Raw genomic sequence first — 22635 nt, forward strand, 5'->3', positions numbered from 1 at the left:
AATTCTAAAATATATTAACTGTCTTTAATTTTCAGAGGTTTGACGGCTACCTGTACGACTTTGTCTAAACTCTAAAACCTACAAAATTTTAAGTTTATTTTTGGAGAGTTAAGTTTTTCTCAAGTCTCCCCTTGCTAGCTTTAAAATATATAAATACTATGTATTACATATCATATTATTTTTCAAAAATCCACCAATTTATGTTGTAAAATTGTATAATTTCTTTTAATTTTTAAAAAGTAGTGCAGCTACTCTATATTATAGTACTCTCCATCATTGATTTTTCATATCATATCAAAATCTAATTGTGTATATCTATCTAATAATTATGTAAAGTTAGGCCAATAATAATAGATTAGTTAATGCAGGGCGAATAATCTATAATAGAACTATATATATTTACTACTATTGACTAATAAATAATAAATCATTGCTGAAAAACAACTTTAAAATAACGTTATTGAAATATTTATTTCGGCATTAATTCAGACAATGATACCTTTAAGATTCTTATAAAGTAAAGATTAAAGGTATATTTTTTCAGAATTAAAACTATTCGCCCTATATTTTCAAATTTAATTGTATTGGCCTAACTAATTGTGTACCTTATATATATACGTATCAATGGAAATGAAATGGCTTTCTAAAGTTAATTTGCTGGCTTTCAAAACATTACAAACTTGGAGATTCACAGGTAAGGATTGATAAACCAATTGATATAAGAAAAACGTGGATATTATGACAGGGGAAAATGTGTCGCCTATTTAGGTTGCTAACATGGACATCATTTATTGGTCAGTTTGTTCATTCTGTAGGAGAGGAGGGGATGGGGTAAAGGGTGTATATGAGTGGAATCATTATTATGGAGTCGTTAAGATCACCTTATCAGAGTACATGCAAATCTGGTGCAACATCCAAGTATATTAAAGACAACCCTGCAGAGCTTTATACCAACTAAACCCTACTTAACCTATCCTAATCTAAGCAAACAAGGGCTATAATTAGATGGTTACCATCGAATTGGGTTTATTTTTCTTATCACGGGGTTTACCACACTTCTTAACTAGAATCTCCGAGAAATTTGATGATATTTTTGGTACCATAGATTACTAACTCTATGGATTGTGTCTTCATCGGTCATTTAACATAGATCGGCAACGTTCCCTATTTTTGAAATAGGATCATTCGATACCCATCCTCTTTAATTGTCTTGGAAACAGAATAAAGATATAGGGGGTAAAGGGACGTCAAATCTTTTATCTTGAGGGGTTTAAAGTAAGAGTTTTTAAAGGTTTGAGGGGGGTAGAAACCTACCCCTACCCTTGGACGTCTATATAGGGGTCCAATAAATATCTGGATAAAATATTTAAAGATCATAGGTATACCTCCAAATAGATATTCCTATTCCTCAAGATAAGCAAACTTATCTTTTAAAAGATGGATATTTTAAACGGCCAAAATAGAGTGGGGAGATTTGGTCCATTTTCAAAAAAGGGATTCTGCCCATTTCTGCCACCACGTCCCTCGTCAAATATTTGAATGTATTCCACATTGGATTTAACTTTGGTTGTGCTTTCCCTTCCGCAATGTGTAATAGTTTGGCTTCGAAACTGGTTGATATCCTCTGGATTGTAACCGGTTCACAGGCATACTGAAAAAGCATGTATATCATCGTATTATAAACAATTTTCCACGAATATTAAAATACAAATCTTAAAATCAATACCAGTTTTGTGACCCCAGGCCTTTGGCCCCTCAGGGCTAACAAAACTGGTTCTAATCATATAATTTTTAAATTTAATATCCACGAAAAGCTGTCTATAAAACGATGCAATAAATATAGATTCTCTTATTCTAGTAAAAGTGGACAATATGGTTTATTTAATGATGATTGGGGGGACAGTTTGTTACATTTTGCGATTCTAAAATTTGTTACATTTTGCTGAATTGATGGCCAACCAAACTTTGACGAGCAACAGGAGAATGTTAAAATGACCCCATAGATATTTTAATATTTTAAATTATGTTTGTGTATGTGAGATTTTAAAATTTAATAATAATTATATTAGTATTATTATTAATTATATATTTGCTTTTAGAGGAGGTTTCAATTAAATATAAATAACTAAATCATGTTTATTTTTTTATAATTAAAGTTATTCTATAATTCACTTTGTCTTTCAATCAGTCTGTCAGTTCGTCCATAACGCTATTGGAAGATGTAATTTACTCAGCTATATTAAAGTTAGACATCTGATTTTTTTGTGAAAATTACCATCATTAAGGGGCATATTTGAGTACATAACATCAATAGCAGTCCGACTTTGAATCAAGTCTAGTGTTAAGACAGTCACAACACAATAGTTAAGTAGGAAAATATATTTCTATAGCAGTACCTGTTTCACTTCAAGGTCAATGTATTTCCCTGTCTCGTATTCTTTACAACTGGCGCCTGACATATTAGCAGTATAAAGTCAGTAGTTAAGCAGAAAAATACTGTAGTTTGTATCATTACTAGCGGCTGCGCCCCTAGCATCTTGGGGCTCTGTATTTCAAGAGCTAGTAAATGGCAAAAAATGGCCTAAAACCGTCCTGGGACATATTTGAAGATAAGATAAGATTAAGATAAGATTTATTTCCTCTAAGGTGCATATAATTAGGGCGAGTTACTAATAAAAGTTTACAATTTTAACTATAGGTTTCTTCCTGAAAAAGATTGCATGTTAATTAAGATATTAAGTTTCTTCCTGAAAGAGAATGCAGGCAAGATAATAAATAAATAAATTATTACATATTATAGTGAATAAATAATCAAATTGTAATTTATTAGCAATTTTAAGATCCTGCAGTACATTTACTATTTATGTACCTAGCTCAGGGTTGTAGTGAACTTCTCCTTCCCCGTTCACCTACATTTTACATTTTACTATACAATTATTATATAATTGAACACTGAGCAAGCTGTGAAGCGAGTGGATGGCTTAACCCCGGCCGGGGTTGTTGAACCGCAGTTCTTCGCGGCGCTTACCAAATCGTTTCAGAGCTTTTAGAAAATAGTTGTAACAATTTGTTTTAGTTACAATATTGACATATATAAAACATATATAAGACTACTATACTACGGTATGCTGAATATACCATCTGACAATCATTCCACTAGAATCCATACGGGGTTTCCAAAAATAAGACCAATACAATTATGTTATCGGTGCCATGGAAGTTAGCCATGTTTTTATTCCCGTTATAAACTGCGACTCCCACCGCCCTAACGTTCCCGGATTAAATGATTATAAGAACTGAGTAATTTAAAATCCTGTGGGATTTTAATCCCACACTTCTTTGATACCTGTAATTTATTTCCGAACCCGTCACTATATTCCTACATCCCTGATGGCGTTTATTAAATAAGAATAAATTTACATATTTGAGTTTTTCGTTGAGTAAAAACTAGAGGGCTTGATGGATTTTAGCCACATTTAAACATTTAAACATTGCAATAACAAGGAATACATATGCGCAGTGGGCGCGCATATGTACCTAGTACGTTAGGTAAAAATTAAAATAAAAATAAAAATATGAAATCTGAAAACTTATAAGTATTTTTAGAGAAAAACTGGTTTTATTTGGATTTTTGTCAGGCGTTTTGAAAAAGAGAACTAAATCGGTTCATTGGTAAGTAAGATCCTTTGTTACAGAGAAAAAAAAGCTTATTACTTTATATAAAAGGATAGAAACTAGTGTCATATAATAGTCGACATAAGATAAGATAAAATTACTTAAAACTGATAAAAATATCTAAATTTTAAAATGAAATTCAACATTTGAATCCCAGTTTCTGCAAAATTCAAATTCACATTAAATGTAGATTTATATTTTGGAAAATTCCCAAATTGACGTTGCTATGTAGATTCTGGGGGCAGGGACAGATATTCTGTCATTGAAATTATGTTATATTTGTGTGATATTATCAAGGATCTAAAGAGATAAGACAATAATTTGGATATTATGATGTATAATGACTAAATATAAACTAACCCTTTCTTTAGAATACAATTAGTGGTTGAAACTTTTGAACACTTTACTTAATGAACCAACTAATCAAAATTCAATAAAAGTACTCAAAGTTGAGTGACTTGAATTTAAAACGTTTGCTGAAGCCAGGGGCTACTATTCAGACAATTAATCACATTTGAAATTGCCGAAAATTAAATATGTTGTTGGCGTAAAACTTGTTTGTTGATGTAGCTGAAGGGAAGTGGGTGAGAAGGGGGTAAATGAGGGAAGATGGGAAATTTTGACTCCAAATTGTTTGTCTGAATCACATTCCCTAGTCCCTGGTTGAAGTCAGCGACTAAATTTTTTAGTGAAGCTTTACTTCAAGAAGCAAAATGGAAAATCAAATTGTTGATTTACTGAGCTTCATCTTGAAGTCATATGAATTGCGATTTTTACTAAGATCTAAAATGATCAGACAACGGATTATATTTTATGTGAATGAATTACAGTAGACAAAATTACCCTCTTATTATAAAAAGATTATTGGTAAAAACTTTCGACAATGCAAGTTTGAATCAACAAATAAAGAAGTAAGTCCAACGAATGAAAGAACGTGTTTATAGAACTTTTTAGACTAGCTAAATTTCCCTAATACTCTTTGATTTACTTAAGAAATGGAATGGAGGGAGGTTGCTGCAAACGGTCCACTGGTTACTTAAAATGATTCTTCTAAATGTCAAAGTACATAAAATGTCAATTTAATTCTTGAAACCATTACAATTTATTGTGAAATACTATTTTATACTTTAGAATAGAATTGTATTCCGAAATCCATGATAACGAAGCTCGACAAATTTAATTTGCGTTTGTGAGGGTAAAATCATAGCGGAAACAAATGAAACTAATATAAGCTCAACTGAGATTGGTTGTTGAGCCGATTCAGCCTTCTGATCTGCTGGAAATACAGTGGCGTGCGAACCGAAGGGGGCATTTGGGGCAATCGCCCCCCCCTAGCGACCAAAACGCCCCCCCCTGCCCCCCCTAGCCACCGCCCCCCCTGCCCCCCCCTAAATGTTGAAAAATGCCCCATTTTGCCCCCCCCTGGTCAACAAAAATGCCCCTTTTTGCCCCCTACCCTACAAAAAGCAAAACTATCCCAGTTTCCCAAAAAAAGATCAAGAAATACTCAAAAAAAAATTTTTGGCGCTTCGCGCCAAACAGACAGTTACTATTCATTTAACCTTACCAAATTTTTTAATTAGTGTAGAAATTAGGTTATAATCTTTTTTCACTGAACATAACAAACCAGGTAATAGGAAGTATTTTATTTGGTATAATATAAACTTTTTACCAAAGAAATTTTGTACATCCCCAATGATGATACACAAAATTACCCCTTATATAGATTACAATTAGTGGATGAAATGTATGGAAACTCGACTTAATTAACCAACCAATCAAAATTCCAATAAAGTCCCCAAAGTTGTTGAGCCAACGAATAAGAAAATTTTATATGAAGTATTTGGGATTAGTGTAATAAATAGCCCAAAAACCCCTCCTTTGAAGAAAAAAAATTGCGCTTCGCGCACTTCCAAATGGTTTCTGCTTTTTATCACATGCATTGTATTTTTGTTTTTATTTCTATAAAAATATTAGTAAACAACAAATATTTAATCAAAAAGTTCTTTTATATAAAAAAGAAACAGCCTTTTTCTCAACACTGTATGTCTGTCTAAATGAATAACTATATATGATGTCATATTATTTTCAGGATAAGTTTATCATTTTTTTTGTTTACATGCCCTTACAAAAAGACATGTTTTTTATGGCAATTTTCATTAAAAACCCTTAAAACTAACTACACTCTATATTCCTAACTTGATAAAATACGCCACTCTTGTTGTCTTTAATTGATTTTAGTTCAAAGGGGGAGTAAATATTTTTAGGTGCGCTTCACGCACCCCCCTTATAAATCCTTGGAAACACCACTTAATGAAAAATTAACAGAGTTTTAAAGTGCCATTTAAAGAGGGTAGGATATGTTGACTTTTAAGCTTCTCTATAATTCACTATGGCTGTCAGTACGTAATGCTAAGGGGGAAATGTGATTTTTTTCAACTGCAATTAAAGATAGAAGGCTAAAACTTAATGATAACATTCCCATCATTATGGAGTATAATTAACTATTAAAAATTCATGGATGTCGGACTGCTTTTCAGGACGTTTTTGGCTATTTTTGTATCTTTTAAATTTCAGGTATAGTCCCTTTTGTGACATTGCCTCTTAAGGTGCATTTCGTCGTATTTTCACAGTAGCTTTTCCCCTATTTATAGCTCCTGCGGGGCCAATTGCCTAACCCTGCGGGGAAATCACCTGACCTAACTTAACCTAGAATAACCTATTAAAAGCTACTATGAAAATACGACGAAATGCCCCTTAAGAGGCGTTGCCACAAAAGAGACTATACCCCAAAGTTTTCCATATTTCTAAGAGATTTTCATATCCAGTATGTAATTTACTTTGACTGTCATCACACAATATGCAGGAAAAGGGATTTGTGACTTTTTCTACCTAAAATATATATTTATTTCAACAGATGCTCTTTAAATCTACTTGTCTGTATTCTTATAATCTTATTAATGATTTTTTGTGCTTTGCTACTTAAAGATGTTGTCATCCTTGTTGTCATACAATAAAGAAATATTTAAAATCAGTTTTACATATTAGGTTAATTTTTGGTAAATTATTTCCAAAATGAGTGTTTTTATCTCCTCCCCCCCAAAAATTTTTTTAAATGGGGTTATTTATCCTTCCTGCTGAGATTTTATAGCATCCCCTTCCACCCATAAAAAATGTTTTGTGGTGGGGGAGGGGGAGGTTAAATTATATTCTGTACTTTTTTTGAAGATGCTTTCAAGCTCCCTTCCCTTCGGTCATTGCAGGGTGGGGAGAAGGGATGGGGGAGAAGAGATGGGGGGGAAGAGATAGGGGATATAAACGGGAAATAGGGATGGGGGCAGGGATGGGGAAGAAGGGATAAGGACTAGAAGGCCCATAATCAAATAATCCCACCCCTTAAAACGCCCTTATTTAAAATTAGTATTTTTAATCAAAATGCCCCCCCCTAAAGCAAAGTGCCCCCCCGGGGCACTTTGATTTAGGGGGGGGCAAAATTTTACAAAATCTTCAAAATGCCCCCCCCTAGACAAAGTGCTTCGCACGCCACTGTGGAAATACTTCCGTACTCTCGGTACAACGTAAGTTAAACTTATTTTTTAAAATTTATTTTGACTATACAAATTTGTATTTTAATTGTAAAAATATAATTAGTTACTGTTTCGATCCAACTATAGAAATTATTTACAAACTTTTTTGGCCTTTCTCTGATGCGTATTTCTAAACGGTTTTAAACCCTTTAATTAAAAAAAAATTTCACTCAATATAATTCTACAATTCTTTGTAAAAAGAGTAATAAAGCTTTATAAAGTAATTTAGTTAATCCAAACAGGAAAACAGAAGAAAATAATTCAGCTTCAAATTAGTTACATTTACTGGAGAAGAAGAAAGAAATAGGACACTATATATGACAAATTAATCATCCCTTAAAGCATTCTGTATTCTTAAATGAATTAACATATATGAGATGAAAAGACAAGTGTAAAAAAAGCTATAATGAATGTAAGGAGCGGACTGACTGCCAATTTGTATCCTGCTTTAAAGAGATATTTTTTTCATATTTACAAAATAAACAATTAATTAACCAATCTAAGAATAAATTCAATTTATACAAGAACGATTAAACACTTGTTAAATGCATATTTGTGTTGCTTTGACATTAACATAGCATTTGATAATATAACACTTATTAAAATATATCATTTGTTGATAACGCAATTAAACTACCTTTTTAGAAAAATAATGTTCTTAAGATTCTTTTGTACCTTTTCGTGGGCATATCTTTTTTCTAAATCTGTAAAAGTTTTATTTCTATGCAGTTGAAAAAAAGGTTTAAAAGTCACATTTTATAAGCAGTGTCGCACCTCTAGTACAATTTCGTCTGTTTGTCATACACAACCGCACAGACTAGAGGTGGATCTTTAAATGTGTAGCCGTTGCCGCTGCCAGAGATACAGCCATTAACCTAATAGCGATCTTTAAATCAAATTGGCTACGTGTGGCCACGGCTATATGTGATCTTTAAATGACAACCACTTTTTTGATTTTTAGTAAAAACATGAAATAAAATAATAATAATAATACGTAAACACTTCAAACATTTAAAATCCATGTTTTATTAGCAGCACTGGCAGTGGCGACGGTTACGGCTACAGCCACGACCATGACTACGGGCACGGCTATGACTACACATTTAAAGATCCAGCTCAGTTTATTTACACACAAAAACCACTAAAATACACATGATCGTTTCTAGGAGCTCAGCAAATGGATATAGAATATACGTGGGTATTATGACAGGGTAAAATTGTCGTCAATTTTTTAAGTTTCTAACATGGACAAGTTATTTTGGTCAGTTCGTTCATGCAATAGGTGGTGTATCTCTTTTTTAGCAAGCTTCGAGTTTCACTTTATTAGAGCACATGATAATCTGGTGTCAGATCCAAGTAATAATAAATCCATTGTTTTAGTTACATATGAATTACCTATGGACCAAATTGTACCAGTTTTATATTAAATTTACTAAAAGTCACAACTGTGAAAGTGAAACTAAAATGTTTAAATTAAATTTTAGAGATGAATATAAGATTAACTAGGACAACTTTTTCCATAATATGTTATAAGAACTTTCGAGTAAAGTTTCTACTACATTAGAACTCTGATATATAGAAATATCCGCCCATCCGTCTGCATGAAACCGTTAATGGGAAACGTAAATTTTTCAGTTTGTATTTAAGATACCTGGCTGGAATTTTCCGTGAAGATTCCTTATGTCAATGGACATCCAGTATATAATTTACATGGTTCGTGTGTGAGTCGGTCATGCTACCAAAGACCAACATATATTTTGTGCGAGTTTTACATTGACATCTGAAGATAGCAAACATGCTTAAAACAATTTGTAATGTCTGAATAAATATTTGAAATTCATATATTGTTTGTGAGTTAACCTCTTATATTCTGTACGAAAAGTTTTCGTAAATTTTTACTATCCTACAGGGTATAGGTAGGTATATGTTTTTTAATGACACTGAATATTTGACCTATAACTTGCTTCATCCGTTGGTCCATCTACAATTTTTGGACTAATTATGGATCTTGATATATAATATTTCAAGGTTTAAGCAATTTTTTAAATCAGTCAATTAAAAAGAAAGTAAAAACTAAACAGTCATTATAATTTAGCTTTAGATAGACTTTCTTTTTATTAAAGTTAGCTATCCATAACAATCTTATAATATGGGTTAACATAGGTGATGTATATGTGTATAAAATATTTTATACAATAGTTCTGCATAAAAGATATTTTCTGTACAAATTGTTATGTATATGTATCTCATGTCAGGGATCTAAAGGGATAAGACAATCGCCGATAAATTGGTGTACATCCCCAATGATGATACACAAAATTACCCTTTCTATAGATTACAATTAGATTAAAAACGTTCAAACACTCAAATGAAGACCAAGAAAGTCCCTTAATGACGTCATAAAAATGAGGATGAGGAGAGGAGGAGTGGGAAAGAAAACCCGTTTTTATGACGTAACATGCTGATTTTTTGTGGGACTTTCTTCGTTCTCCACTCAACTAAATGCACAAACCAATCAAAATCAATAGAAGTCCCCAAGGATTTTCAACGAATAAGAAAACATTGTGGACTAGTGTAATTAACTGCCCAATGTCCCCTCCCTCCCTGATTTCATGTACTAGCAGATACATTCATTAATATATTTTGGTGATATCCTTCTGTGCTAGTGGTTCAACCGTAACCTCCATCCATTAATTTGAAGTCTAGAAAAGTATATTAATGAAGCTTCTTTTAAGCATGATTAAGTTACTAAGATTAATAAGTGCACAGACTAAAGGGAAACCGCATTATTTAGTCCTATATACAATACAGGCGGCTACGGCCCTAGAGGCCTCTAGGGACACGTAAAATTGTTTCTTTTCAATTTTTCTTAAAATCAGATGGTGTTAGTTATATTTTTAGCTAATTGCAAAAATGTTATTTTTAATATTTTTGTTGATTTCTCTGGGGAGGGTGGTGGTACCCTCCCCCCAAAAAGTTATTAACCTTCCCGGGACCTATGGTAAGCTACCCTGTTAAGGAGAACCCGATCAGTTCAACGGTTAGTGAGATCCCTCGGTACAAACATACAAACACTTAGACATCCTGTTACTTTACTATAAGGATTTTAAGTCTTTATTTTTGCTGTATTTAAATCAGTATATGATTCATTTTCAATAAAAGGAGTAATGTTTGATATAGTTTTTTAAACGAAATAATTGATAAGGCTAAAAAAGATTGGGTAGGGGTTTTAGTGTTGATTTTCAATATTTTACCATTTTTTTCTTATCTTATTTTGTTTATGTAGACTGTTTGACAATATTTACTCGTTTAAGAAATTACATTCACAGTGTGACCACAACAAAATCAATATTTTATTCCATATTTGTACAACCCATAACAGAGATAATTTGTATGTTGATTAAGATCTCATAACGGTAGCTATTTCACTCTGTTGGGATGGTGGCGGGTTTGAGTCTGGACTACATGGCATCATACTAGAGACGTTTAAAATGGTACCTACTGCGGATATGCCAGGTGCGTGACATGATTAGTAAGATCGGGGGGAATCCTTTGGCCTATAAACAGGCGCAACGCATTACCAAAACAGTCGTGCAACCAAACAGCTGGTTGTCTGTTGGGTAACTCAATACTCAACGGGAGAATGAACATTTATTGACAACCTCCTTTGCATGCTTATGTTTATTTTTATATGCTATGCCCCCAGAGGAATTTATAGGGGGAGGGTTGATCGACGAACTATCTTAAATTTTAAAAAGTTGTTTTCTTTTTGGAAGAGCCAAAACATCCATAAGGTACCGTAGTCTTTCTGTACAGAAAGACAGACAAACAGACATCCTTGTTACTTTAGTATATAGGATGAAAAAATATTTTAAAATATTTTTTTTTATGGAAACACACTTTTATCTTTCTTTGTGGCTTATTACGTCACTCATTATTACATTTCTTAGATAATATGTTAGAATTGGAGCAAACCAGGGAAATTAAGGGATAAGACAATGGACGATAAATTAACAAACGTCTTCAATTATGATAAACAAAACTACCCCACCTCTAGATTAGAATTATTGGATAAAACGTTGGAAACTACTAGTTTGGAACCAGAAGGTACCCAATGTTTTTGAGCAAATAAATAAGATAATGTGGTAATATAACTTTGGGTACCTATCTCTCAAGTTAGGAATAAAGTTTTGGTCACTTCTAGTTTGGAACCAGAAAGTACCCAACGTTTTAGCGCATTAACGTAGCTGTAAAACTGTGGGTACCTATCTCTTAAGGTAGGAACATATGTTGTAGTTAGATTTAAGGAACAAAATAATTTTTCAATTTTTTGTGGGGCAAGGGGGTTGGAATATTTTCTTGTCCTCCCCCAAAAAGATAAGAACTATAAGGAGCTTCATTATAACTCAGTCAGACAGGCAACACACACATGCTACCCATCCCCTACCCTCCCCTTCTAATTGATGAACGAACTGACAAATAAATAATTTCCATATTAGCAACCTAAATTGGCAATAATTTTTCCCTTATCATGTTATCCACATTTATTCTATTATATATTCACTAGCGGTTTCGCCCCTAGAATCTAGGGGCTCTGTATTCCAAGAGGTAGGGAGGGGCAGAAATATTTGAATACAGAGCCTCTAACTGCTAGAAGCGAAGCCACCATTAAGAATATATATATTTTTGTATTGGACGTTATCATTCTTGTTTGTTTGTATATGTTTGTCAATTCTTATTTATCTATATGTGACGTTCATATTCATATTTTCCCTATAAAGAGAATTACATAGGATAAATCTTAATCTTCTAAGGAAAAATATTAAAAGGACACTTCAAGTTTTTGTATGCATTATACATATTTTATTGCAAACTCGAGGTAGTACTCCTAGCATCTAGGGGCTCTGTATTCAATGGGATAAGGGAATGTCATAAAAATAGCCTAAAACCATCGCAAGACCTAAAGATAAAAGCCTTCCTTAAAATGAGAACTCAATCTTTCTCTTTTAGCCCTAACAACCCCACTCCCCCTCCTCATTTTTAAATAAATTGAAAATAAGAAGGGTTAGGAGATGGGGGCTAGTTTATCGTTTGTTTGTTTATTACTCTAGGTCAGGTAAGGTTAGGTTATATTTGGTACTTGCACATTAACTTTAACATTCTGTGTGTATTTTTATATAAATGCGATATACTCGGCTGCTGACTCGAAGATGGACAGCTAAATTTTTGTGAAGATACTCCTTATAAATAAGCATCTACTTTTCTGTTCTTTGTTTACTTCTTGTTAATATCAACCTTGTTTTTTCTTACATTTAATTTTATTGCTGTACCGCTACCTTTATGTTTTTCTTCTTCTTTTCTATTGTCAAAAGACCACTAACTCTTACCTGACAGACCGTTTGAATTGTAAAGTATATTTTTTCAAATATTTTTGATTTTATATGGCGTAAATAATATATAAATTTATTATAAGCATATTTTATAAATATTACATTTAAATATTAATCAATATAATTTACAATTAAAAAATTATTTTATTAATTAACACTTTTAAAGTACAAAAAAGTGATTCTATTACCTTTAAAACAACTAGAATATTATTTTTTTGTTATAAAAAGCCCTTTTGAGTAACCTTTCATAAGTGTTGCGTAGAAAGGCAACGAAAAAGAATATCATAGTTTTTAAAAGCGAAGCTTTTCTATAATTAGGGTCGGTCCGTCCGTCCGTCCGAGATAGATAGCTTTTATTCGTTAATTTAGGCATGTTAGAATTGTCCTATCGATTTCAAACTTTGCATGATGATTCCTGTAGTAGTTAGGTACTATTTGGAAAGCGTAGCAACTCTATAATCATTGCCAGAATGTCCATATTTCCATTTTAAACATGTTAATTTTTCGTCCGAGATAGATAGCTTTTATTTGTTAATTTAGGCATGTTAGAATTGTCCTATCGATTTAAAAAAAAGCATGATGATTCCTCTAGTAGTTAGGTACGATTTAAAAAGCGAAGCAACTCTATAATCATTACCAGAATGTCCGTACGTCCATTTTAAACATGTTGATTTTTCTACTTTTTTAACAACAAAATTTTATGTGATCTAATTATCCGTTTGATCTGGTTTTTGGTATATTGATTCCTGGGACAACAAAGAACAATATTATTAGCAAAGCAACTCTATAATCAACTCATAAAATGTAAGTATGTCCAAAAACATTATCCTGTATCAAGCAGTTTTTCAACAAATTTACTTACAATTTTGCTTCGACTCTTATACTTTATATTCTGATTATTCAGTTCAGACACTATACAAGTGTTAATGTCCGTTTGTCCTAACGTTTCAGTGCTTCGCTTTTATGGGTGTTGTCATCCTTGTTTTTATGGGTGTTGTCATCCTTGTTTTTATTCAATCTTATTATAGACTAGGGTGGGGCCGGATACTTTTTTGGCCGGATACCGGATATCCGGCTGATTTCTAATGCCGGATATCCGGTTCCGGCCGGTATCTGACCAACGTTCGATATCCGGCAAATTACCGGATAACCGGATATCCGGCGTCAAAAATCAGCCGGATATCCTGTAACCGGATAGTTTTAATATCCGGTATCCGGCCGGTTATTGAAAATGGCCGGATAACCGGCCAAACCGGATATCCGGCCCAACCCTATTATAGAAAAATTTAAAGGATAAAATCAGGTTTGTTAGCTCCGAGAGGCTGAAAGATCTGGCTAGCAAAACTGTTATTGATTTTATGATTTACATTTTGATATTCATTAAAAATTATCTTTAATACGATGCTATAGATTATTTTTCAGTATTGCTGAGAACCGGTTCTAATCTAGCGAATATTAATCGGTTTCGAGCCACACAGAAAAGAATTGTATTTAATATTAGTTTAAAAGCAGAATGAAATATAAGCTACATGTCATGCACTAAATTCTTCAAATTTCTTCAGAAAGTTTTCGTTTCTGTGAGTGTGGTAGTGCCAAGTAATGTTTCAATGGAGAATTCTCTCTGAAAAAAAAGATATATTATTGTATTTATTAAGACTTTTTTACAGTTGTGTTTAATTTTATAATTTTTATTTCATTATTTGTGGAAAATTGTCTGCAATACGGCTCTATACATGATTTCTTAGTGTGGCTAAGAACCGGTTCTAATCCATCGGATATTAATCGGTTTCGACAGTGAAATACCGACAAACATGAATGACTTCTAGAGCAGCATTGCACCAAAATTAATTTATTTTCAACCATAATAAATCAAACATATTTATATGACAAAAAACAGCATATAATTTATGGTAAAAATTAGTTATGAAATCAATTCTTTAAATGCATTTTGAAGAAACGTATGATTTATTGAAATTTTGTATAAATATGCATCCATGGAAAGAGAAGAGTATTCAGTGGTTCTAACAAATTTGGTATTAATTTTATGTTTTCTATTTTGTCTGTAATACAATTCAATATATGAGTTTTCAGTATGGATGAGAACCAGTTCGAATCCAGCGGAAGTTTAGAAGCCATACTGGAATAGTTATTTCTCGCATCGTATTATAAACGGCTTTCCGCGGATATAGAATGTACAATTATGAGATTAAAACTATTTTTTAGCCCCGAGGTGCCGAAGGCACCGGCTAAAAAAACTGGTTTTAATCTTATGATTGTACATTTTTATATTCGTAGAAAGCTGGATATAATACGATGCTAGACATAGTTTTTTTTTCGTATGGATGAGAACCGGTTCCTATCCACCGGATTCGAATGAATACGAGAAAATTATTTCTTTTTGTATTTGATTTAGAAGTTTAATATTTATTGCTCGTAAAGGTAAAAATTCCTTCTTGGGACTTGGGACTTAAATTATACACCCTCCAATTTCAACAAAAACGGTAGTCTGTGCTTCTTTTTAGTTAGGTTTTGATATGTTATCTCCTCAGGTCCGTCAGGGTTTAAACTCCTTGTTTTTTTTAAATATAAAAATGAATGGGTTATAGGTTGATTGACTGATAGTATAGGTAAAACTACCAAAAAAGGTGTTTAAACTATGAGTATCCATAAGCATTATATTATTCAATTCTAGCAACGTATAGTGAATATCCGAGACTATTGATGCATCTCTAAACTATCATTATATGCATTGATTGGAAAATAGGATAATTATGTTTTGCGGTTTTTTTACAGGATTGGACAATGGACAAGACATTAATCTTGTAGAGTAGATAAGGTTAACTATTAATATACTATTTTGGTCTGTAGGGAATAATATCGCTAACTGCTAAACCGATATGGTTCTCCTTTACAGTAAAGTTACTTATAGGTCAAGGAAAGGTTTAGCACTATTTGGGGGACGGTATGTCCAAATTCCAAGAGAAATCGCACCTAGATACAATTCAACCCAGCCCAATTTTTTCTTTTAATTTTCAAACTTATATTAAAAAATGGGAAGGGGGAAGGGACGCCACCCCCCCCCCCCCCCACCATAAGAGCCCTTAGAGGCTTCTCGGGGAAAGGGCGGCGTAGTCGCTAGTTCTTTTATAAAGCATTTTTTTTATCATAAAGTACAAACCTTCTTCTTGTCCACAAGTAATAGATGGCAAAGAATATAAGAAACACAATAAAGCTAAGGCTGAAATTTGTTTCGTCTAGAAAACTTCTTTTTCTCGCTTCTGGACCCTAAACAAAAATTAAGTATAATTCAATTTGCAGAGAAGCTTCTATTTATTCACACTTCCTACTACGTTGGTCAGATTTGGATATAATCGTTGCCAGTAACATTTTATCGATTTACATTTTAAGAACCTAATTCTTTTTTGACTTGCTGACGTTTGAGAGCTGGTAGAGAAAATTTAATTGACACATCTGAGACAAGTTGAAAATTCCAATATATTTCAATTTAACCATCTTTTACATCCACTCCTCCAATGGAATTAGGATATACTTAGATATATTAACAGGGAAAATTTGTTGTCAATTTAGCTTGCTAATATGGACCTTATTTATTGGTCAGTAAAGTCTATGGTCAACCATTTAAGAGAAAGATAAAACATTGCGTAAAAAAACATCACAAAAAATATTTGCTTTTTTGTTAGGCTAACAAGAAGAGATTAAAAACCATGTTTAAAAAAAAAGTTTTCGGGTATAATTTCTAGAAAACTTTTCAAAGCTTTTATTTAGGAGGGTGGGTGGGGAGTAATTAAACATTTAGGAAAGAGCGGTAAATGATTCTCTACGCGGTAATCCCCCCCCCCCCATTTAAATTTCTTTTGGATGGTTGTAAAAACTATTTTTGTTTCACTTTTTTATACCCCTTCCCCCCTAAGACGTCCTTGTATTATAGAATTATCGGTTTATACTCGTTGGAAATTTAGTTAATTCTGAATCAGAATTTAATATTGCTTAATTAATAGAGTTTATGATAATTAATATTAACATAAAAATGCATTTCAAATTTCTTAAAATAAACCTGAAAAACTAATTCAAGCTGGTTTCATTCATTTAATATTCGTACGTCAATAGCCTTTTAATCATTGGTTTTAAAATTAACTAAATATTCTAAGTTGCAAGAAAATTAACCCAGGTTTTCAAATGTTTATGGTACTTTCAACATTTAGTGTAGTATATGTATGGTATGGGACATTTGAAAGTCAATTCAACTTCATGCAGTACCCAAAGTGTTATAAGCGCGTTGTCAACTTTGGTAATTTTGATTTAAAATCATCAAGGGTGTACAATGTACATAGATTTAGCGTCTATTACAATTAGTGGTTGAAACGTTTTGACACTCAAATTAATAAACCAACTTATCAAATTTTAATAAAAGTCCCTAAAGTTATTATAAAACATTGGGGATTTATATATAATCATCATCCCAATGTCCCCTCCCTCCCTGCATGAATACTCTTATTTAATGATATATATTCAACTTTTGAACTTTTTAAAAGCGAAGCTTTTCTATAATTAGGGTCGGTCCGTCCGTCCGACCGTCTGTACGTCCGTACGTCTTAAACGGATAGCTTTTTACGTTAATTTGGGCATGTTAGAATTGTCCTATCGATTTTAAACTTTGCATGGTAATTCCTTTAGTAGTTAGGTACGATTTAGAAAGCGTAGCAACTCTATAATCATTACAAAAATGTCCGTACGTACATTTTGAACATGTTGATTTTTTTACTTTTTTAACAACAAATATTTATGTGATCTAATCATCCGATTGATCTAATTTTTGGTATGTTGATTCCTGGGACAACAAAATATATTGTTATGAGCGAAGCAACTCTATAATCAAGTTCTAAAAATGTAAGTATGTCCATAAACAATATCCTGTATTTCAGCAGTTTTTAACAAATTTACTTACAATTTTTTTACTTTTATATATTGATTAATGAGTTCTGACACTCTACAGGTTTTCCTACCGTTTCAGAGCTTCGCTTTTAAAGATGTTGTCATCCTTGTTATTGATACAATTACACAAGGTAGTACAGGAATTTGTCAATGAAAAGTAATTAAAGCTATTCATATTGATGAAAAATCATTAGTCTTCATAAATAATTATATTTTATAATCATTTACAGTTTTGTAAAAGTAAAATTCCTTGATATCAGTATAAATTTTCAAAAAATCTTGAATCATCTAAGCTTGTTTAATCACATTTTTATATACTCATTTAAATGATTAATATTAAGGACGTCCAAAATATACATTTATTTTTTTTTGAGGGGGTGGGCAATTCCTCTCTAAAAAAATTTATGCAAGAACAAAGTCATTTTTTGCAAAAATATGACTTAATAAATCCTATTTGTTTATCATTATAAAAAAATAACATGATCTGTGTATCTGTCTGTATATCTCTATGTCCCAAAGGATCTCGCCAACTGCTGAACCGATATGGTTCTCCTTTACATTGTAGGTTCTCATAAGTCCTGGAAAGATTTATACATAATTTGGGGGAGGGTACCACCACCTCCAAGAGAAATCGACACTGTAAAAATAATATTAAAATTAAAAGAGAGGTGTCAAAGTGCTCCTAGAGGCCTCTAGGGGGCGTAACCGCAAATATATTATAGTATAGTTTGAATACATTAAACTAAAAACCAATAAATTACTGACTGTGGTCAGGTCAACCTTTCTATAATATTTATGAAAACAAATGATGATATAAAATACAGGGAGGGAGGGAATATTGCACTGTAAATTACACTGGTACTCAAAGTTTTAAAATAACGTTATCTTATTCGTTGGCTACAATGTTAAATTTTAATGGTTGGTTTTAAAATGGTAGTTTTGCAAACTTTTAAACCAACTATTTTAATATGCAGAAGGGATAATTTTGTTCATTATCATTGGGGATGTATGTCAATTAATCGATCATATTATTATCCTTTAATATCCCTGTATAAAACAATTGATTTATGAAAATATCCTAACTTATTTACTTAATAACACAAGGGCACTCATGTCCAGAAATAGCGCAGCAACCACAAGCTAAAAATGAAATAAAAAATAGTTACTTAAAGCATCGTAGTATAGAAAGCTTTCCGCGGATATTAAAACCAGTTTTGTTACCCTTGAGGAGCCGAAGGCTCGGACTGACAAAACTGGTATTAATTTTAAAATTCGTGGAAAATTTACTGTAATACGATGCTATACGTGATTTTTCAGTGTAGCTGAAAACCAGTTCCAATCCTAAGGATATTAATCGGTTGCGAATCCATACTGGAAACTATGTAACACTAACTTTGTTAACGGTGTACGGTCTGTCCGGTGTTTGGACATTAGAGTAGCTGCGCTACTAAAAAAATATGATAATAAATTAAACTAATAATATAAACTAAAAATAGAATGGTTAAATATTAAAATACTAGATATATCATTATGAACAAATTATAAATATGGTTTATTATGTAAATACATATGACTAAATATGTCCCAATGTACCAATTCATAGAAAAATTGTTATATTGCAAAACTTAAACACCCCCCTCCCCATTTTTTGTGTTATATCAGGAAGATGGTCATAATCATTATTTAAAGTAACAGAATGTATATTATATAATATATCTGTCTAACTGTATCAAAGGATCTTCCTAGCCGCTGAACCAGGGGTGTCCAAGCTTTTTTATTTGGAGGGGGGGGGGGGGTAAAATTTTGAAAATAAAAATTTTGGGGGTGCCTACGTCACCCCCAAGCTCATTTTTTTGAGGGGAGGGGGTAATCTTTATTTCATAGAGGCATTTTTTTATTTGGGGGGGGGGGGTAATCACCCCATTACCCCCCCCTTGGACGTCTATGCGCTGAACCAACAAATATATCAATCTCAAATAGAAATCGCCCCTAGAAATTTATTTTCCTTTTTTTTCTTCTTTTTATTACTAAAATTGAAAACGGGAGTGGTCGACTCCAACCCTCCCTTTTAAAACCTTTAGGGTGTAGCCGCTAGTTATAGGAATAAGGTAATATATATATATACCATTCTGCTTTTCTTTTATGTGTATACTAGCGGTTCGTCCTAAGAGGCCTCTAGGGGCACTTGAGGGGGGAAGGAAATCGACAAACAAATATTTTTGTTTCAGATTTAAAAAGAAAAAGTATTTTTTTATTTTCTAGGGACAATTTATCTAGGGGGGGGGGGGGTAAGATACTCTCCCTCAAAAGTTATAAAATTACTAAGGACCTATGAAAAGGTACCCTGTAAAGGAGAACCAAAACGGTTCAGTTTTTAGCGAGAATCAGTATAGACAGACAAACACACAGAGATATTATAAGGATGTATGTAAATCAAGACCATATTTATTTCTTTCATAAATTCGGTCATGATTAAAATGAACCTGAATATTAGTACAAATACCATCTATCAAATCCCATCCGTTGGCACATTCACACCTATGAATAACATTAATTATATAGAAGCTGTGCTAATTATTATAAAAAGCTGGATTGCCTCTTTAAGAGCGGGTTTAGAAATCCAGCTGAATTTTAAAGTTATAACGTGACGATTTTACTGATGCTTACATGCGGCTAACGCGCTGCTGCCGAGCCCTGGATTAATTATTAGGTAAATATAAAACTTTTTTTTGCACAAAAAAAACAAGAAAATAAAATGAGCAAATAAACATCAATACAAGTTTTGAAAGTACTTTATGTACATAAGGTTTTAATTATTAATATTTTTAATCATTTTCAATGAATACATAAGTAGCAAATTTGGGGGAGAAATTACAATATACTTCCCAGACCTAGCTATTCTCTCAATCAATTCTACAAAAAATCACGAAACCTTTGCAAGTAAGGTGGGGATATATCTTGTTTTTTTCATGTAACTGAAGAGGTGTGGATAAGAAGGGAGGAAAAGGGGAAGGGGGTTGTGGAGAAATTTTCCTTTAGAATTGTTTGTCAGAATCACATTCCCTATTCCCTGATACTTCCGTTCGTGACCATAAGATTTGACTATTTAATTTGAGCATCATGTTAAAATCGTCCGCTTTAGTCGAAACTTTGCATGATGTTTTCTAAATGCTCTAAAATTAAATAAGTGTAATCTGGGTAGCGTAGCAACTTTATGATTATTATTCAAGAGTAAGTATGTCCTGTCCACGTTAGACATGTTAATCTTTTGACACCAAATTATGTGTTATTATTTTTATTTCATTTGTACAAATGATGATTCTTAGGAAAATTAGGCATAGTTTTTATTAGCGTGGCATCCCTATCATTATGGTTTTAAGTTTTGAATTTTATGGTTGTTGTCATCCTTGTTTTTATAAAGAGTATCAACCTTATAATAAAGTAACAGGATATTTGTCTGTCTGTTTGTTTGCACCAAAGGATCTCGCTAACCGCTAAACCGATATGGTTCTCATTTACAGGGTAGCTTCTCATAGGTCCTGGGAAGGTTTATAACTTTAACACAATCCTCCAAAGAGAAATCACCCATAGAAAAAATTACCCCCCCCCCCCCTTCAATTTTTTTTCTTCATTTCTTACCAATTCCCATATCTCGGAACCATAGATTTTGGAACACAAATCATATGTGGATCTTTCTCATTACAATCGTCATCCGCCTGACAAGGCTGCCAGTACATTCCCATACTTGAGACCTAAGATTAATTAAGTTTCATAATTATCATACTGGATGTAAGATATACGTGGATTTATTGTCAGGGGAAAAGTTGTCGTGAAAAGCTTACTTACATGAACCGTATTTATTGGTCAGTTCGTTTATCAAGTAGGAGGGGTGGAGATGGGATAAAGGAGGTGGATGGGGTTATAGTTATTTTAGCTAGCTGCGAGATCACTTAAAGTTTTGATCTAGCGAATTAGATTATGCGGTTATAAAAATTTTTGTACCAGTGTAAATAAAAACCCAATGTCCTCTCCCTCCCTAACATTACCTGGTTAATATGAAGAGATCACAGAGAAATTAACGTGGAAGATATCAATATACAGAGCAAAAATACGCTGGAACTGAAAAAAAAACTTTTTAATAAAAGGAAGGGGTTGGACTTGACAATTCACTTTTGATTTTTATTTTTTTTTAAGTGAGATGCTTTGCTCAAAATATTGTACCTTATTGTAATAGGAATCAGAAATCCAAAAATCAGATCAATCGGATGATTTTATCACATAAAAAATTGTTGTTAAAAAAGTAAAAAATTCAACATATTTAAAATGGACGCACGGACATTCTGGTAATGAATATAGAGTTTCTACGCTTTCTAAATCGTACTTAACTACTACAGGAATCATCATGAAAAGTTTGAAATCGATAGGACAATTCTAACATGCCTAAATTAACATAAAAAGCTGTATGTTATTGACTGACGGACGGACTGACCGACCCTAATTATAGAAAAGCTTTGCTTTTAAAAAAGATAAGCTGCAAACAATAAATAATAAATTTAAGAAATCATTTTGTAAAGGTTCAAAAAGATTTCATATTAATTTATAACAATATAAAATTTTTTCGATTAACTTAAAAAAGGTATAAAATAAGAAAGAAATTGTCATTCTACGCAGGGCTCGGCAGCCGCGAGTAAGCCTCAAATTTAAACCAGCTTGTGTTTTAAAAAATCTGATGAGATGGATTGTCTGTTTAGGAACAGATTTAGCCATCCAGCTAATTAATAATATAACGAATAGTGAAGCTTACACGCGGCTGACGCGCGGCTACCGAGCTCTGTTATTCTACGTAACTCCCTTTGTCGGACGGGTGGACGACATGCCTCTGTCATAGAATAGCTGAACTAAAAAAATTTGCATTTACCAAATTCAATAATTCTTGATCATTGGTCAATGTCACTGTATCTACTAACTTAAAATTATTATTGTCTTCAACATTAATAATTCATCAGATTTGCTTTCAACAGTTTTGATAA

The 22635-nt window shown here is 32.6% G+C and overlaps 1 protein-coding gene and 1 long non-coding RNA gene across 2 annotated transcripts in view; one reads left to right on the forward strand and one right to left on the reverse strand.

Annotated features, from left to right (window-relative positions):
- Positions 1–2130, forward strand: part of LOC145312060 (uncharacterized) — a 42242-nt gene extending 40112 nt beyond the window's left edge. Inside the window, exon 6 of the long non-coding RNA XR_013876888.1 lies at positions 36–2130. This is a non-coding gene — a long non-coding RNA (uncharacterized LOC145312060). The remainder of the gene's footprint in view (positions 1–35) is intronic.
- Positions 2131–14196: 12066 nt separating this feature from the next.
- On the reverse strand, positions 14197–21736 carry LOC145312068 (uncharacterized). Its single transcript, XM_080151202.1, has 5 exons — positions 21652–21736; positions 21245–21357; positions 20089–20143; positions 15831–15937; positions 14197–14273 (listed from the first exon to the last, which is right to left on the reverse strand). The coding sequence occupies exons 2-5, from the start codon at positions 21346–21348 to the stop codon at positions 14201–14203; spliced, it is 339 nt and encodes a 112-aa protein (XP_080007328.1). The 5' UTR covers positions 21349–21357; positions 21652–21736; the 3' UTR covers positions 14197–14200.
- Positions 21737–22635: the final 899 nt, after the last annotated feature.

The sequence above is a fragment of the Acartia tonsa genome, chromosome 2, assembly GCF_053477335.1.
Source record: "Acartia tonsa isolate MP-2025a chromosome 2, ASM5347733v1, whole genome shotgun sequence".
NCBI lineage: Eukaryota > Metazoa > Arthropoda > Copepoda > Calanoida > Acartiidae > Acartia > Acartia tonsa.

Bases quoted from the DNA above. Each gene is read 5' to 3' on its own strand.
- LOC145312068 (XM_080151202.1), bottom strand. From the start codon at position 21,348: ATGGGAATGTACTGGCAGCCTTGTCAGGCGGATGACGATTGTAATGAG. The intron at 20,144-21,244 runs GTAAGAAATGAA...TGTTATTCATAG, and splicing joins GTTCCGAGATATGGGAATTG to GTGTGAATGTGCCAACGGAT. The intron at 14,274-15,830 runs GTTTGTACTTTA...CTTTTTTTTCAG, and splicing joins TACTTGTGGACAAGAAGAAG to AGAGAATTCTCCATTGAAAC.